An 18,807-nucleotide genomic window follows, 5' to 3' on the forward strand; every position below is an offset into this window, starting at 1 on the left:
GGACAAGAGGCAATGGGCAGAAACTGAACCACAGGAAGTTCCACCTAAACCTGAGAAAAAACTTCTTGACTGTGAGGGTGACAGAGCATTGGAACAGGTTGCCCAGAGAGGTGGTGGAGTCTCCTTCGCTGGAGATATTCAAAAGCCGTCTGGATGTGATCCTGGGCAATATGCTCTAGAGGTCCCTGCTTGAGCAGGGAGGTTGGACTAGATGATCTCCAGAGGTCCCTTCCAACCTCAACCAGTCTGTGATTCTGTGATTCTGTGAAAGACAGCTAAGTAACCTGTCCTCTAAGATCAGATTTCTAACGTTGGGAATCAAATTGGTATCCATTTTATCACCTGAGGAAAGCCAAAACTAAATTCACTGACCTCTATGAAAGGGTGAACAAAGGCTATTATTGTACCGTTAAAGACAACAGTTATTTACGTATGGAATCCGTTACAATCTTTACTTTGATTGCTAAACAAAAATACTAATATTCACAGAGTGTTAAGTGGCTTAATTATCTCCAGGTTAGCAGGGTTTACTGTTTTGAGACTGTTTGGTTAAATTCCCAAAGCATGGAATAGGCTTTCTCAAAGGGTCAGTAAATGTTTGCATAATTTTTTACAGAAACCTTAGGAGATAAAAGGGACTATGGAAGACCTTATGGTGTCTCTCCACCCAATGCTGTGTCCAAGTAATAGCATCCGGAATAGTAGATTTTTAAAATAAATTTTCCTGGGTGGCTGTGTGGTAAAGTTTGTTAAGGGAGAAAAAAATTTGATCAACTATAAATTCCCTCCCCACTTACTTGAGTACCCATAAGAGACTAATAAACTATAAACTTCAGCACCGAAGGAAATAAAAGTAACAAATCTGCTTGAGAGTGTATCTTCTAGGGCAGTACTCTACTGCAGACAAGGGCTATCCTTCCTTCTTATGAATGACTTTGAGTTTTCATAGACCAGTGGCATGTCATAAAGTACTCTCCTAGTCAGCAGCTGGGCTGAGACAGATTTCTGTTCAGGTGCCTTACAAAGGATAATACCATTGCAAGGAGATTAAAACTCCATCTAATCGCTTTCTATAAATAATAATCATGAAAATCAAATTTCAATAACTCTTTTTGTCTCTCCTTTTAAAACAATTATCACAATCTTGATCATCTATTAAGATGTCAATCACATGTTTATTGTTTATTCTAAAATCACTGAAGCTATAATAAGGGGCATTACAGTGCATTCAACATGCCCACATTTATGCAATGCTATCTGGGAAACTGCTGCCCCCACCCTGATGTTACTGTGCTTTTCTGGTATATCAAATTCACAGTTATGAGAAGGTTCAGTTTCACCTTACAGCTGTCAAATCTTACAGTAAAATTAAAAGGGCCACCAGGAAAAGGGATGAGAGCAAGAATCTCAGGCTTGTTATGAAAGGTCAGTTTGAGAATTTCAGAGATATCAAGCGCTATATTGTTAAGTCTCCTAGATACCACTGAAAATCCCAGCCTCAGAACTTACAGGCAGAGTTTTCTAAAGAAATTACAACAATCAATTCTTCAAGGACATAAAAACAACTTGTGAAAATTGCATATGATGTGGACAATTTTCATATACATTTAATGAGTACTGCTTCAAATTGCACTTTTAAGCGTGAACATTAAATCTTGATTGTGTGTTTATCTTTTGTTGAAAGATATGAAATAGAAATATTATTTGTTATTTTTTAATATTAACAAATTCCTGCGAGCAACATTTAGCTACTGAAAGTTGTCAGATGTCTAAGTGAATGAAAACACGATTTAACTGAAGCTATTTTTCATCTTTCTACAAAACTATTTGACAATCATGATAAAAATTAAGTGGAGTTATATACGAAATTTATCAATGCAAATCATATTCTGTTAAGTGTTCTTTCAGTCATTAGATCTGTAGTAGACAGAAGTCCCAAGACTGCAGCCTTTGGCTTTATGTAGTCTACAGTTGATCAAAAATTGTTATCCAAGTAATTTTCAAAGATAAAATTATGCTTCCAGCTAAATACATGTTCTACAGAAAGTGTATGCTTTCTGCACAAAATTTCTCTTTTTTTTCTTGTTAATGAAACAAAAATCTGGAAATGTTTTTGTTTGGAGAGGTTTGTTTTTTCGCCCCAATATATCCTTAGCCCACATAAATCTAGTCATCTAAAAGTCTTAGATGATCAATTTTCGATTAAGCATCTATCTTTTATATAGGGATTAATGAGCAAAATGTTTGCTTTCAGCAAAAAATAAGCTTTAGCAACAGTAACAAGCCACAGTGTCTCAGGCACCCAGCTTTGCAGAAGGGCGGAGGGCTCCCTCCCTAGATTTATGAATAAATATTATAGGAGAGCTTCATTTTCAGTTGTACTATGTATTTGCCACCCTTTCAAAGTCACAGTAAACAAAAACTGATAGTAATGCGCATGAGGTAAGAAAATATAATTATATGTTAAATATCTGAATAAGGAAAAATTGATTATTAAAGTTTTATTTTTCCATTCTCAACTGTTGAGAAATATCCCTTCTGTTATTAGTAAAGAGAAAAATAATCTGAGTGCAGGCCAAAATATGTTGGCCAAGCAAAGACAGGAAGGCTGATCTTTCTCAAGGGCAGCAACTAATACTTACATTGCAAATGCTTGTGCTATTCCAGTAACTGGCCTGATCCTGCACTACTGAGATCAAAGGATGTTTTTCACTTCACTTCATTGAAGAAAGTTTTATGTGGAAAAAAAAGTTAAATCTGCAGTTCTGATAGACTGTTCCAAATGCCATAAACAAACAACTGAATAAATGGACTCATTTAGGCTTGATTTAATGTGCTTATCTTCTTCTTCTTCTTTTTCTTCTTCTTCTTCTTCTTCTTCTAAATAAGCTGTATATGATGATGAAGAAATAAAAAAAAAAAAAAAGAAAAATGAGCCAGAAAATCATAGAGACCTATTCTTGGTGAGCCAAGGAGAAAGGCCAAGAGCTTTTCTGCTATGAAATACAAGTAAACCGTGCTCAGGTAGTTTTGACTGATCTTGTGGTCTAATGCTGTCATAAACTTTAAAATGTATTGAATTCATTGATTAATTTAATATATGGTCTTCCTTAAAAGCAAAAGCTGTAAATAATTACATCCATTAAAATAAGAATTCGTTAGCTGAATGAAGAAAGCAAGGACTGATTTTTATGGGATCTGTCTAGTTGCTTAACCTATAAGAACAATGCATTCAAACTGGGAGAAGAAAATGCGTTTTTACTCAACCACTGACTTATTATCAAGTGTCTGATGAGAGATTTTCTTCTCTTATTGGCCACACTTGTGTTCAAAGAGCCCTTTATTTAAAATGAGACACAATTATGAAGCCCAGAAAGGCAACTGAACCTCTTTACTAACTTCTTGTCTTTTCTATTACAGAGCTGCAAGAAACTAAGACTGCCGAATATTACAGAATATCTCACAATCCTCTGGATTACAGGATATTATTAATGGATGAAGATCAGGACAGGATCTATGTGGGCAGCAAAGATCATATTCTATCTTTGAATATTAATAATATAAGCCAAGACCCTCTGAGTGTAAGTTCAGAATTTATTTTGAGAATCCAAGGTCTCTTCACTGCATACCTTTCTTTCTAAGAGAAAAAATGTGCATTTCATTAGTTTGCAGCCGGCAGAAGTCCAGGCCCACACCTTATTGAACTATTAGTACTTGTTTTATGTGTAATACAAGATGAACAAAGTATTAGCATGTCTACTCCTCAGACAGTGCATTTGACCTATTTACTTGTTTCGAAGTGATGTTCAGCATGGCTTGGCCTCATAAGCAAAATTCATATGGGTTGGTGGAGCTGAAATTTTTCCAGTCCTCTCAACAATTTAAGATAATTCAGAAATGCATTTTGAAAAGAAGCCTGTAAGCCAGAAGAAGATATTCCAAAATGCTCTCTTTTTCAGGCCAGAGGGAAAAAATAACCAGATAGAGCTGACGTTAACCTTCGAGCGTATTTATTTTTGTTTCCTACTCTGAGCCTAATCTCTGAACTGTTTTTCAACTTTTGTTATGTCTGTGTCAGCCCTTGCCCTTCAGCTGCATAGCTGAGACATCTCTAGTTTGGGGTTTTTTTAGACACTATGACCCTCATCTCACTCTTGCTGCTATCCTTTTTGTCTTGGCATCTTACTGAGATGCTATTTTCTAAGGACACTCTATTTCCTACAAGCTCACTCTGTAGCAGGCAGCCTGTGTATGAAAAGTATTACATTATTGCATATTTGAAAAACCTCCACAGGTTTCTCCCTTATTTCCAGATCCAACTCAAATCCAGCTTCTCAATTTTTAAAGTAGGTGAACTGAAGTATTTGTGTACCCGGAAGCCCGACCTTGCCTCACCTGTCTTTAGACTATCACAGCTACAATACTACCTTCAAATGTGCAGTCCAGGCCTTATTTTACTAAATTCATCAGATCCTTTAATTTGTGGGCTTTACTGCTGTGCCTCGGGATTACTGGGGAGCAGAGACATCTCGCTTGCAGCAGCTAAGTTAAATGCCTTACTTAGGAGGCAGGGCTTTTAATGGGTCGTCAGAAAGAGACAGCCCCGCTGGAGGGTGATTAAGAGCACTGAAATTAGGCTTTGCTCTGACTCACCCTCTGGACACGCCTGTCCACCTGAACTGATTACGTTTGGAGCCTAGGGAGACCAGCTCTCTAATCTGCACATTTAAATTAAATGCTTCTTATGTGATGATGTGACCATGTCCTCCTCCCTCCTAATGTTGCAGTAATCTCCATCTGTAATGAAGCCTTCTTCTTTGGTCTGAAATAGCTTATCTGACCTTTTTGCTAATTCACCTCTCATCAGTGATTCTGCTAACCTCACCTATAAACCTGTTGTGTTCCCACACTACCCATTTCAGTCCTCTCATAACATGTTGCTTTTAGTTCTGTAAAGAGTTCAGTTACGTGGATTTGCATCTCTTTCACAAAGTATATTCTGCAGTATAAAGCTGTAAGACATTTTAAGAATCAATTTATGCACAGAGAAACAAGATAAAAACCATCAGCCAAAAGCAAAAAGCCCAAAGTTTTCTGCATAGCGACAGTGATCACCCAATATTAGACTCAGAAATAATCTCTGCAATTCCACTTATTCTTTCTTTTGGTTATTTGCTTTTATAACAGATTCACTTTGCTAATCTTACGCCATTACAGAGACCCTATATGCATATGCATACATACCTACAACTCTATGTGCATACATATGTGTGTGTGTATGTGTGTATGTATATGCACATACAGAGACGTTTTAATGTTAATATTAAGGCTATCTTGATGTTAAATGTTAAATGTTATCAGGCTATGATGTCACCTATTAAATTTCTAGGGAGTGGTTTCTAATGGATGTCGTTTGTATTCCAAAATCAAAATAACTAATGGAAAAGCCTCAAAACCTTCAGTGTGAATAGAGTTCAGATAAACACTCAGAGATTGAGGTACTTTACTTTAGTAAAGTTGTCTGCAGTGCCAAGTTTACTAAATTCAGCTGGAAGTCTTAAGATTTTAAGCAGGTTTTACTATAAGATATCCAAATTTTTACTTTTAAAAATTAAAAGTTATTACAAGAGCCTTTCTTGCCATATTCCAGTTTTCAATGTGAACAATTTCTAAAAGTTCAGTAAAAGAATAGTGTCTAAGATAATGATGATTAAAATCTGTCTCATATTCAAACAATGAGAACATGAAAAGATTTTATTCAAGTTCAATTCTAAAGAAGACTAAATAAATTGATTAACTTATCTTTAAAATGTGTAATAATCTTTGGGCCAAATTACATGAATTAGACACTCACTACTAACTTTAAGAAAGTTGTACTAATGTATATCAGCCAAGGACCTGGTCCGTTATTTTATTTATTGCATTCTAGAATGGAAAGTTGTTTTCATTTGTAAATGAAAAGCCTTGTTTCCCTAGAATCAAGGTGTAAAAGCTATCAAAATCCTAACTTATTGGTGTAAGTTATGCAGCACAATGATTTCTGTTAGTTATTACAAATAAATCAGATAATAAATAAGTTACGTAAAATTTACTTCTTTCCTCACAGATTTTCTGGCCAGCATCAGCAAACAAGGTTGAAGAGTGCAAAATGGCTGGCAAAGATCCTACGGTAAGTCATAATACACATGCGCACGCACACGCATACACAAATTACATACTTGGCAATAAAGTAAGAGCACCTTGAGTGCAGCCAAAAATAAAATGAAAGAGGTGTTTGTTTTGCTTTTAAATACTCTGCAGGCCAAACAATAAAGTGAATTTATGAAAAATCATGCTATGTAAAGAGAATGCACCTTCAGACTTTGACAAACGGAAAAAGATATGCATTATACACTTCCTTACCTAGCTTTTGTTTCTTGCAACCGGTAAATTTAGAAGACAATACTATTCTAGGTATGTTCTGGAGACAATGCTGAATAATCTAAAGTTAAGGATCCATACAGGCGCTGGTTGTCTAGTCATCCCTATGAATGGGACATCGACAGATGGCGGTACCTGTCTCCGTTCTGACAGCACACACTGCTCATCGCAGAAATATCCCAACACCTCTTTTTATGACTTCCATAAAGCAATGTCCAAATAAGTATCAGGCAACGGTATGTTTCCTAGAAACAGATGAAGATGGTCGCTGGAATTATGCACACCCCAGAGAGGTTATGTTGAGTCATTGTGTGCCACAGCCTATTATTCTCCCATCTAAATGCAGATACCTTCCTGGGCACTTACATCAGGTGATAATTTCCCAAAGCTCTCTTTATAGATAGTAGATAGAAATGAGCAATTCTAGAAGACTCAGCGGTACAATACAGCAGTTTATGCGTTTGGCAGCATTGTGTATGAACAGAGTTACCCTCCTAAAATGATTTGGTCTTACAGCCTATATATGCATAAATTTTACTCACGGAAGAAAACTGAATTGTAAAGAAATGCAGGAAGTCACATTTTTATTCTCTTAAGTTACCTTTTGACTATTTACCATTTCAGTAGTGCCTAATAGTCTTTATCCTAGTTTTCTTTCTAGCTGTTTAGATATAACTGTTTTCCAAGCGATATTTAAGTATTAGAATTCATAATCTGTGGTACCAAAAATGCAATTTATGCCAAATCCAATTTATGCAATTTATGCCAAATTTCTACCAAAAATTGATCAAATTTTGCTTATACCTTGATTTCAACCAAAAACTATGGAGATCAGAAGACCTCACATTAGATGTAATGATCTTCGGCACATCCTCCACAGCATAGCTCTAGGATCATAATTAATGAATTAATTGAAGTGCATAAGCAGGTGTATATAAATACAGCTTTTAATCTCAGAAACAATAGTGTCAATGTAAAAGTCCACTGAACTTAGTATGAAAACTCTTATTTATTTGAAAAGTCTCTAGACCAAGACTAATGTTTCTATTTATATAAGTTACACATTTCTTATTTTTAATTAAACCTACAAAAAGGCATGCAGTTCACTTATTGTGATGTTATAGTAATTCAACTCAGTCCATTTTGTAAGAAAAATATATTTTCTTTTGCAAAATATAATGCAACTGTTGATGAAAGTAAAGGAAACCAGAAGGTTGACCTAGCGGAGTGTAATATAGTTTTTTGAGTAAAACCATGGAGAGGAGTTCACTGTAATGCCCCAGAGCAAGAGAATGAGTCTTCATGAATAATTATATTATGGTTGGCATGGCAGCTTACCTGCTTTTTTCTGGATAGCTATGACAATGAAAAACAAATATTTTCCTATTGAATGCTCTGTTTTTATACATCTTTACCTTTTTCGGGTTATTGTGGCAAACTCTATAGTTAGCAGCCAGTTAAGATGCAGTAAATGTGAAAATACAGCATATAGCATGTGTTAATGATGATGTGAGTTGCATCATCAGCTGGGAATAGACTGATCAAGGAATTTTTTTTTTCTTTGAAATAGAAAAGTTTCTTAGTTTTACTCACGTCTCCAACACACGATGACATTCTTATAAGGCAAAAATACAAAAAAGTAGATACTTTAAGCAGAAAGCAGTATGAAAAAGATATGCTCTGTGGGGAAAAAAGCTAAGACATGATGGAGTGCTAGGCACTCCAGAGAACTTTTAAACTTAGATATTTAGTAAGGAGACTTTCCTAGCCTTTAACCACATTGAAATATCTAAAAGGTGCTGCATTTGGGGACAGATTTCTGAATAGAACCCCTTTTTTTCAACAGCAAGTTAATTGTGGATGTAGCTAATATATCTGTAAAGTAATGAATTAAGTATGTCTAGCCTTTCATCTGCATGAACTTTAATTCCTTTTTTTAATCCCTGCAGTTCATTGTAGAAGAAAGATGAAGGTCTAAAAATAGAAGCTTGTGTGAAGTTTCTTAACATTTGTCCTTAATATGATAGATCCTCAACTTTAAAACAAAACAAAACAGAAGTATGGTACTAAAGGGTAGTCACTGCTCCTACTAAAATCAGTGACGTGTCTTGTTGTACACTCATTGAAGTATGTGGAAAAAAGAGAACCCAAAGTTAAATGATTGTTTGTAAATTAGAATTTACAGTTCAATTTTGATAGAATTCTTTTGAGTTTGGTTCCTAATAATAATGGTAGAAATAGAGAATGAATTCAGAATAATAAAGTTTCAACTATTCGAATTTGTCGCATAAAATTGAAAGTAAATGCTTGATAATATTTGGCCTGTCAGAGAATAATGGTGATCACAAGGTAAAAGAGGAATAGACAGACTTGAATCAGACAGCAAAGAAGGACTTTACACAAACAGCCAATTGTTTTCAAAGGAGATTTGGTGCGCCCTAACTTTAGACAAACATTTACGTCTGAATTTGTCATTCTCAGCGCCCTTTTTAGTTAGTGAAGACAAATAGTCACCCTCAAATAGTACCTTCACCAGGATAACTTGGATGTTTACATTGAAATGGTATCTATTTCTCTTCATTTATTGTGAGGAAAGCCTGGGGCAGAGACATCTGCCTTTCAGATGTCTAGAGTAAAGCAGTTCCCCAGATATTACTATTGTGTGAGCGTTGGTATCAACTGCGAGTAATACACAAATAGCTGGGTCATAACCACCCACTTTGGCAAATAAAAACCATACTAAAGATAACCATTTAATGTCACCTCAAACCAGTCTGATTTAGAAGCATGAAGTACTACAATAACAAGTATAAGGAAATAGTAAACTGAGGTATGTGTTATTGAAGGGCAGACCTACAGAACAGTTTTTAAATTAAAAATGCCTTACTTTGATGGGTCGTGGCCTGAAAGTGCAATACCCAGATTAATCATGTAGTAAACTATAAAGGGAATTGAGTGGTGTGCTGAATTCAGGGGAGATGGGCAAGGGATCACAGAATATCATCAAATGATCTTCCAGCATTGAGATAGGAGAACACTGGTATTGAGCCAAATTGTGTTTTACTTATCTGAAAATCATCAGTGGGGAGATATGAAGACACAATGTATGTCAGATGATCACCTAAGAAGGCTGCCCTTAAAGATAGGAGACTTTCATGTAACCATGACTGTATTCTTGCTACAGAAACTTTGGAAAGTAAATGGCATGATGTTGAAGCAGAATGTCATGTGCCACAAAGCAGTACTGTTCCTGCCGTTGTTTTCTTGTCCTGCTCCCCGAGGACTTTCATGTTGAGATTTCCATCATGTAATCCTTTATCTAGGACTGTTCCAGAAAAGCTTTTTGTGAACAGCAAGAAAAGAAAGCATCAGCTTACACTCTGGCATATATAAGCTAGTTATACACCTTCAGCTGTCCTTTTTCACTTTCCATAGCCGTAATGTGGATGTCATTACGTACTGCTGACACAAGCCTAATTTGGATAGCAAGAAATTGCTAAAGCCACTTCTGAGCCAAAATAAGATCACTGGATCTGAGAAAATGAATATGGTTAAGAGCAACCCTCAGCTTTAGAGAAACAATATGTTTTGACTGGGTTAAAGGATTTTGCTGATACAGCAAGAGCTAGCGCTTTACTGAAGATGGGCAGTGTTCTCTGTAGAGAAACTCTTTCTGTGAACGCTGAATGGCTTGCAATCATAACACTAGTTTTTCAGGTGCCATAGTAGAGTACAAGCTCTTGCTGAACTGAAAATATGAATGCCTTTAAATACAAATGAACTGCTGTTTGATCAACAAGGATTAACTCCACTGATTTTCATGAAAACAACTGATAGCGGTTTCCAATCCTGCATTCACAAAAAAACATGCAGCTCTTACTGATGTCGGTGGAGGTTTGGATGGTTGAATATGAAGGCAGATCTAGGATCTCAGTAAGAAAAACATTCAGAAAAAGCACATATTTTTAACCTGAAGTGCATTAGCAGCTGATCATGATCAAAAAGATATGAACAAGGGAAGAAAGGGGTATGCTGGAAGGAGAAAACTCGGTAAACTGATAGTGTGTTAGTGTGTGTTACTAACGTTATGTTTCATTTTTCATGACTATTTGAAGATATTACCATTGATCTTCACTATGAGGCAACAATTAATTGCAAGTTTGCTCACGTAGCTTACTGTTCAGAGTTTTAATGTTTTGGACAGAAACTAATGAGATCTGAGATTTGGATTTGCTTTGTTGTTTTTTTTTTTAATTATCTCCAGCTGTTAGGAAACAAAATAGGGAGAAAAGAGACTCTTAAAGAAACTTCCTTAGGCAGCTTCTGGCTTTCCTGCAGAGGTCCTGCTTCTTCCCATGCGATGTCTGTGGGTGAAAATCAGATTGCTGTGTGTTTATGGGAAAGTTACGTTCACCCCTCTGTAACTCCTCTCTAGTGCCCTGTCCATGCCCGATTCCCAGACTGGAGAAAATGGCAAGGAAAGAAAACAGAAGTCTGCAGCTGTTGAAATCCAGTGACTGCCAAACTCAGTAGCTGTTTTTCTACTTCATATTTCTTTGTTGCACAGAAAGTGAGGGGATAACCCTTCACTGTGGCTCCCCAGTCCTCTGTCCCGCCTCCAGATCCTTCAAAAGACCTTGCCATAAAGCAAGTTGGCCGGAGGCCTTGAACAGAGGTCAAATGTTTAGCTTTATAGAGGGAATGAAAAAGACAGAGGAAGTGAATTCATCTTAATATGACAGGTTACAAGAAGTTGTACTGTAAAATGTATATTTACGAGGACACTATTAAAATTATCAACTGTTTCGATTCCGTACAGTTCCCAATATCTAATGACCTTCACCAATGTGAAATTGTATTGTCTGTATTCCCTGCAGCATGGCTGTGGAAATTTTGTGCGTGTGATACAGTCCTACAATCGTACCCACCTGTATGTTTGCGGCAGTGGAGCCTTCAGCCCCGTGTGTGTATACATCAACAGAGGGCGCAGGTCTGAGGTGGGTCTCTCCTCATTTTGTCCACTCGTTGTGTTTTGTGGGTCTTTCTAGTGTTATGGAAAACTCAAAATTTTGATACTGCACAAATCTATGGTCCATGTAGTTTCCTTCATCCATGTAAAATAGTAAAAAGAACAGAGATCCCTGTTTTTCTGACAGTCCTGTTACCAGCAGGAAATAAAGCCCTGCTCAAAAACTATGCTCAGATATGATATTCATCTGAAATTTCAGTAGGTCCTTAAAATGTTGGGATGTTTTGGATGGGAACATATTATTTTATCTAATGAACTCTTTTTAAATTCTGAAAATTGTCAAGAAATACTTGCAAAGAAAGAGGCAGTTTCATAAAAAGTAAATTAGGCAGTCCACCAGCTTCTTATACTACCATGTGCTACTTACTGATTCCTGAAAGAAGCACTTAAGTGGATTAGCTGTTCGGCTATGTGACTGTTTGCTGGACTTCAGCTTAATATCAATTAGATGCCACCTTACTGTAGGTACTATTTCCAGTGAATTTTCATCTCTGCATCAGAAGTTCTGTCCAATTAGATTCTGCCAGCATGAAGTTAGGAAGTTTTCTCCTCATTGTGAGATCCTCAGGGGTGTAAATCTCATTTTCTCTAAATAAGTCTCAATTTTTTCTGTATTTAGTTTCACTGTGTATTTCAAATATACAAAGTACCAGATGTTTCATAAATACATTGTCCAGATTTCATGATCTGAAACTGGAATGTTTGTTTATGTGCAAATGTAATAGGTAATAAATTAAGCAAGCAGAAGGAGAAAGAAAAGCACTTATCCAAGACCCAGCACCTCAGTAGCTCATATCCGCAGGCACAGGAGAGGGTAGTATATTTTCCTGTGCAATGTGGAAGCAGATGTGTTAGAAAGGAAGATCAGAGAGTTCTACCTGGACTTTTGCCATGAGAGGGCAACTTTAAAAGCTGGGCTTGCTTCTAGGCAAGACAGTGGGAAATTCATTACTGATTTCATTGGGAGTATGATGGGAATTCTGGCCAAGACCCAGGCACACTGCAAACGCTGCCAGGGAGGCAATAAATCACTGTTTCTCCAGGTAGGTTTGCACAGGATGATCTCAGCTGCTTTTGGTAGATCGCTATCTGGCTTCAGCCTCCTTGACAGAGGATGTAGTCTGAATCACTGCACCTTCACTCCTAATGAATTATCCAGAAGTAGAGGTTCATAGGCCTGGATTTAAAAGCACAAGCAAGCAGTTCTGATGGAGTAAATACGTCCCTCTAGCTTATTTTGCTTATGTTGTGAAACTGAGGTCTGTTTCTTCAGTTAGCAACTCATTATCCTAATTTACTATTGAAAAGTGATTTAAAACATATAAAGTGATCTCATTTGTCTCTAATTCATGCAATATCCTTTTTTAAGCTTAAGCAGTAGTATCATAGTCCAGAGAACTTTTGACTCTCTTGATATTTAGCTTGTTGTGCATGAGATTTCTATTGGAGGGGGAAAAAAAGACATGAGACTTCCAGATGATGCAAGATGTTTAATTTCTAAAGTTAAAAATAGAGATACATATATTGGAAGAGCAGAATTGGCTTCACTTAGCCTGTCCGTATAGCTGCATGCCTATAATCAATTGATTAAATAAACTGCTGTTTCAGACGTCTGGAGTCTGTCAGACATTTAACTGTAGGCATTGCCTTCTCAAAGCCATTACTGTACAAGTCAACAAAAGCATAACAGTTTAAAATCAGGTATTTCCTTCTGAACCTATTGCATACATATAAATGCATGCCTAATTAACAGAACAGAGTGAAGAACTATGTAGTACTGATGGGAGTAGTGACAACTTTTTTTTCTCTGCTTTTATCATTTTACCTTGAATTTTTCAGTTTTCCATGCACAGAAGTCTGTTTTTGCAGGTGCAAAATTACTATTTAAAAAAGAACATCTGTTTTTCTCTAGAAGCTACAAAGCCTGACAGTAAGAGTCGTATCCAATAATCACAAGAACTAGGCCTGTTTTGTTCTTTGATCTCCAAGGTTCCACTTAACGTCCGGGAGGTGGCTTCATCGATGATGCAGAATGTTGCCCTGTTTATTAAATCATATTTCCCTGAAGGAAAGCTTGAAAAATAGTTCTTGCTCAACACACTTTTGGTCTTTGGTAATGACTCTTTTAGTCATCCAAACATATTCTAAGGGCAGAGCAGAGGTAAACAGAAGTAAATATAGTCACTATGTGAATTAATTACAGACTAAATAAGTAGTTTAATATATATTAAAATTAAATATTGTCTTGGGGCCAGTTTAATATTAAAATTAATTTTATAAAATTAAATATTGCACATTTTGATTTGGTAAATAGTGGCAGAACATAGTAAATATAGATTAGCATCAAACTACATATTAATCTAGAAATAAAACAACAAAAAAAAGAAGATAATAGTAGAAACTTCATATTTATACCTTAGCATTGTGTAGAGGGCTTATCACTAAAGTGATAGATAAGTGTGATTAAATCAGGCAAAACAAGAGAGGGAAAAGAGATAAGGGATAATAGAAAATGAAAACTTCCTGTTGTAGCTGAGCATTTCAGATCAGTGGAGTTTACAATTTATTATCACCAGATGGCTGCTCAATGATCTGTGTGGCATCCCGGATTCATTGTGATTTGTGTTAATAGTGAAAGAGGATATAAGAAGTTGTTGGCTTTAGTTTAATACCTACCACACCGATATGCATATCACGAAAGCCTTTCTTTGGAGTTTTGGTCAACCACCTTTTTCAATTGAAACAAAGATACTTTAAGGGGTTTTTTTTGCTTGGTTAGTTTGTTTTATTTTGTTTTTTCTCTCTTGCAATAATCTCTTAGATTATTTTATTAAATAATCTAAGTTTGTAATAGGATGCTAGGAACAAGTTGTTCATGTGGTGTGCAATGGTATGTGAGTAGATGTGCTACAGATCTATATCTATTCCATTACTGCATGGAGTTTTTAAGAGCTTGACTTGGACCCAATAGTCCCTTTTTGTTCAGCATACATTCATTCTTTAGTATTATCGGGAACTAGAAAATGAAGAGGTGCACCAAGATGGGGGAATATTGTAAAAGTGTTCAGACTGTCTGTATTTTGAGCTGTAGTCCAGGTTACTTCTACTTGGACAACTATACCTCCTATTTATAAATCACAAAATATAAACAAGGCCCCATACCAAGATTCCTAAATAGCAAAAAATTTCCAAGAGATTTCTGGCTTCAACAAGAGATGCTAGTAAATCATCTATCACTATGGAACTGGAGCTCTGAGAATAATCCAAGAGACGGCACTGAATAAAAGAGGTGTCATTTAGGGGTTATTTTTGGAGGTCTAATACCGCAGGAAAAAGCAAAATATTTGTATTATGACAAAATGGCAGCTGGGAATGGCAATAAGAGATTTATATTTAACGTTTTTTATTTTTTTAGTAGCTTTATTATAAATGTTTCAGACTAGTATAAGTATCACCACGTACCCAGCAAATAAATGACAGGTAGCTTCAAAAATAAAGAAGTAATCTCTACAGAGGTTACTGTAGTAGTATCAGGACAGTTAAAGACTCCAAAGCATAACTGAGCTAGAGGGAAAAAAATCTCTATTTCAATATCTGCAATTTATAACAACAATCATGAAAATAACTGAGTAGTGGTGAGAAAGTTGTCTAAAAAGACAATGCAAATCTGCGTAGGAAAACTAGATTGTAGATGGGGCAACAACAGTCCTGAGCTGAGCACTGTTAATGCTGGAAACAACAAAGCCGAAAAAAATGCTTTCTCTCTGCAAATTTCAAAAATGAGGTGTAACATGAACATCTATGTTACAGGAACAGATCTTCAAGATCGACTCCAAGTGCGAATCAGGGAAAGGACGCTGCTCTTTCAATCCTAATGTGAACACGGTGTCTGTTATGATCAGTAAGTAAAAATACTCCGAGATGCTGAGGTCTAACTCCTTATTATCATGCACAGTGTGGAGTAATGAGATGTCAGAAATGAACTGGCACAGACTTCAGCTTGTGAAAAGGAGTCCATTGCGTTTGTGCTGATGGGCAGATATCGTTACAAGGTTTATGAGAAGCTAAGGATGGACGTGTGAACAACATGCAAGAATTAGCTGTTGAGAGAAAGAGAGAAAGAGAGAAACAGAAAACAAAAGATTGTCGCTTTTCCAGCATATACATTTTTTCCCAGGGTTAGTTTCAACTTTCTATTACCCTGTCTAGCATTTTATGTTTGAACAGTTTCTGACCTTGTTCATCCTGGGCAGTACTTGTGTCTCATTTAATCATTTGTAAAAACTCAGTGTAGCCAGGGAAAGAAAGCCTAAAGACTGTAGTTAGTTTGAATTTCATTTTTCTTGTCATCTCTGCTGTAGAGCCCACACGCTATTACAAGGCTCTTCATTCCTCATTTGGCTTTATACCCAACCAATTTAGCAATTTTCTTCCTTATGAAAGGCCAGAAAGTGATACAACCGGCACACCTAAAATATCCTTGTGGATTGGTGGGGACTGTGCTCAGTAACAGTGAGATACACCCCTTACAAATAGTTACTGCCGTGCCTATCACACTACTAAGAGAAAATTCACTGGGAGACGTAGACTTTGTGTAACCTAAGTCATTAGTAAAAGACACTTTTTTCCTTTTCTTTCTTTCTTTTTTTTTTTTTTTAAACCAGAAGATTAGACTGTGGACTTTCTCGAGGAGCAGCGCAGTGCTCCTCAGCTGTCATACTGAGTCAGTGATTGCCCAAGAAACTCCCCACTGGCTTGTAAAGCAAGAAATGGAAGCAGCCTGCTATGAAATGACTGGGCTAAATCACAGCACTTAGAAGACTAAACATTACCTTAATTCAGTAGGCTTGCTCAATCAGCGCTTTTGTTCCCCCGTGCCTGCTACCAGCTGGCAGTAGGTTGCCAGCAGCACGCCGCTGGCCAGACGGAAACACGGGCCTGCCCAGACGGCAGGGCTGCCGCTGAGCTCGGGCGAGCCCTCGGCCGTGCTGCCAATCCGCCTCGCTGCCGGACACGGCACCTTTCACATTTCCAACACCTTCACAGACTTCTGAATCCAAAGCCTCGATTTTTGAATGTGTACCTAATCCTTGCAGTGTTTGTGGCTGCAAAGAGAACAGCGGTTGCACAGATTTTTCAGACTTCCTTTAGCAAAGAGAGTTTAGTGCACACAGAACACCAGATATTTGACCCGAGGTTTACAAGGAAACAATGTATAGTGTGTCTGCCATTCGACTTCCACTGAAATCAATGAGAATTACACATATATTGTGCCAGATATTTCCTTAGAAGTCTGGGTCTCATGGAGCATAAGGAAAGTATCATATATTCTATCATAAATAGTCTTCAAACTATAAATTAAAATTTTTTTTGATTCCTCGTTGCAAATATATTTAGTAGAAAGGACAAATAATTTCCTTCACAGAGGTATGAACTGAAGGGGAATTCCAGCACTAAGAAGACAGGAAAATGCTACCAAGATAGGTCTCTGAAAATTTACTCCCTTTGTATTTTTATCTCACCAGTGATCTATGTTCAGTGTTTACTGGTACTCACTGAGTAAGAAAGTTTGTTCAAACCCAGTGATGAATTAATCCACTGCTCTACATTGCTGTTCTGGTCTTAAGTGAATCACTCTCATTAAAGAATAAAGTTTCTTCATTCCTGTCTAGATTTAATGAAATCCTATTAAAGTATACTGCTTCTGAAGAGTAAAACTTTTTTTTTCCTGCAACCAATATATGACAGCTTTGTTCATCTCAGTAGGCTTTACATCATCTTCCTTAATCCCTTAGTTATGTGACTGAGGAGACCTCCCCCAGTGTCGGACCCATCTTTCATGACATAATTCATCTACAAAGTTTAAATTATTCAACAAAGGTCAATTTTTTTTTCAAGAGATTCCTACAGATTTAGTTATATACTTTATCTCTGAATTCTCTGTAGCTACAAGATTCAATCACTTCAAAAGCATTAAGCTTCAATGAATTTAGCCTCAATATCCATGCTGGAAAAGTGATGATTTTACAATTCACAGCATGACCTAAGAATGATGGGGACTGAAGCTACGGTACTGAACTCTCATGCAAGTGTCTTCAGAAGACGGGAAATGCTGCTAGACTGGGAACTCCTCCACAATAAAAGAACCATTTTTTATAGCTGCAATTTCTCATCAATTCTGGGCATCTCTAGCATCCTGCCCAGCACACAGTATGACCTTAGAATGAAACAGAAAACCTGATTCTCTCTTCAAAAGAAAGTAATATTATAAAAACAAATCAGAACTCACTAGAATTTACCATTGTACAAAGACATTTTTGCATCAAAGCAATGAAAAATATGCTTTGAGCAAGCTTGGCTTGATCATGTACAGTATGTATGTCTTTTTTCCCCACCAAAGCTCTGAAGTATTTACAAAAGCAGACATACCTCATCAGTTCAGTAATTCCCCTAATAACAAAGAGCAGTAGTGCAAATTATTGTTCTGTCCAAACAAACTGTGTGGAATTTTAGAATTTTACTAAAAGGAAATAGAGCTGACAGATGTCATCTGGTACATGATTAGCAAGCAGACTCTAGGATTACTTAAGGCATAACTGATAGAGCTGATATGTAACAGGATTAAGAATTACGTACTATTATTATTATTATCGCTTTTATGTGTGTGTGTATATACAAAGCACTAAGAAAAAGTGAGAACCATAAGCCTGATCTCTTTCAATGAATTTATTTCATGAGAGTAAAGCTTTGATCGTTTGAAGCGGTGAGGCTGATATACAAAAATTGATTATAGGTAAATACTGAACTGACATCATTCTGTCAGTACGTATTTGGGAAGTAAATGCTTCACAGACATGCAGCAAATGCATTATTTACCTACATCTTTATACTTGTTATCCCAAGAGAATGGGTTTCCCTGTGTATGATTCCTCTCTTCCCTGGTAGAGACGAAAGCAAAAGAAAGGCTGCAGTATCCACTAGCTCGTCTGTAGGAGTTCAGTCTGGGCTGTAACCGGTAGTAGAAAAATAAAATCTCTAGGGTTTAATTTTCTCATGAGCGAATAAGCTTCCGTAGCGATGGACACGTGCTCACATGCATACACACACACACACACACACGCGCACACACACACACACACACACACGCGCACACACACACACACACACACACGCACACACGCACACACACACACACACACGCGCACACACACACACACACATGCACACACACACACATATCAAAGCATAAAAATAGTGTCAAGAGTTTCAGAACCTGTGACTCTTGCCAGATTGACCACACTCCTTGGGTAGTCCAGGAAGTCAGACAGAAACATCAATCAAAGGACCCAGCTGTACTG

General features: G+C 36.9%; 1 protein-coding gene across 1 annotated transcript in view; it reads left to right on the forward strand.

Moving 5' to 3' along the window:
• SEMA3C (semaphorin 3C) overlaps positions 1 to 18,807 on the forward strand; it is a 129,661-nt gene that overhangs the window by 67,999 nt on the left and 42,855 nt on the right. The window contains exons 3-6 of the mRNA XM_068923060.1: positions 3,421 to 3,581; positions 6,107 to 6,169; positions 11,298 to 11,417; positions 15,260 to 15,350. Of these exons, the coding sequence (XP_068779161.1) occupies positions 3,421 to 3,581; positions 6,107 to 6,169; positions 11,298 to 11,417; positions 15,260 to 15,350 (435 nt within the window). The remainder of the gene's footprint in view (positions 1 to 3,420; positions 3,582 to 6,106; positions 6,170 to 11,297; positions 11,418 to 15,259; positions 15,351 to 18,807) is intronic.

The sequence above is a fragment of the Struthio camelus genome, chromosome 1 (genome assembly GCF_040807025.1).
Source record: "Struthio camelus isolate bStrCam1 chromosome 1, bStrCam1.hap1, whole genome shotgun sequence".
In the NCBI taxonomy this organism is placed as follows: Eukaryota; Metazoa; Chordata; class Aves; order Struthioniformes; family Struthionidae; genus Struthio; species Struthio camelus.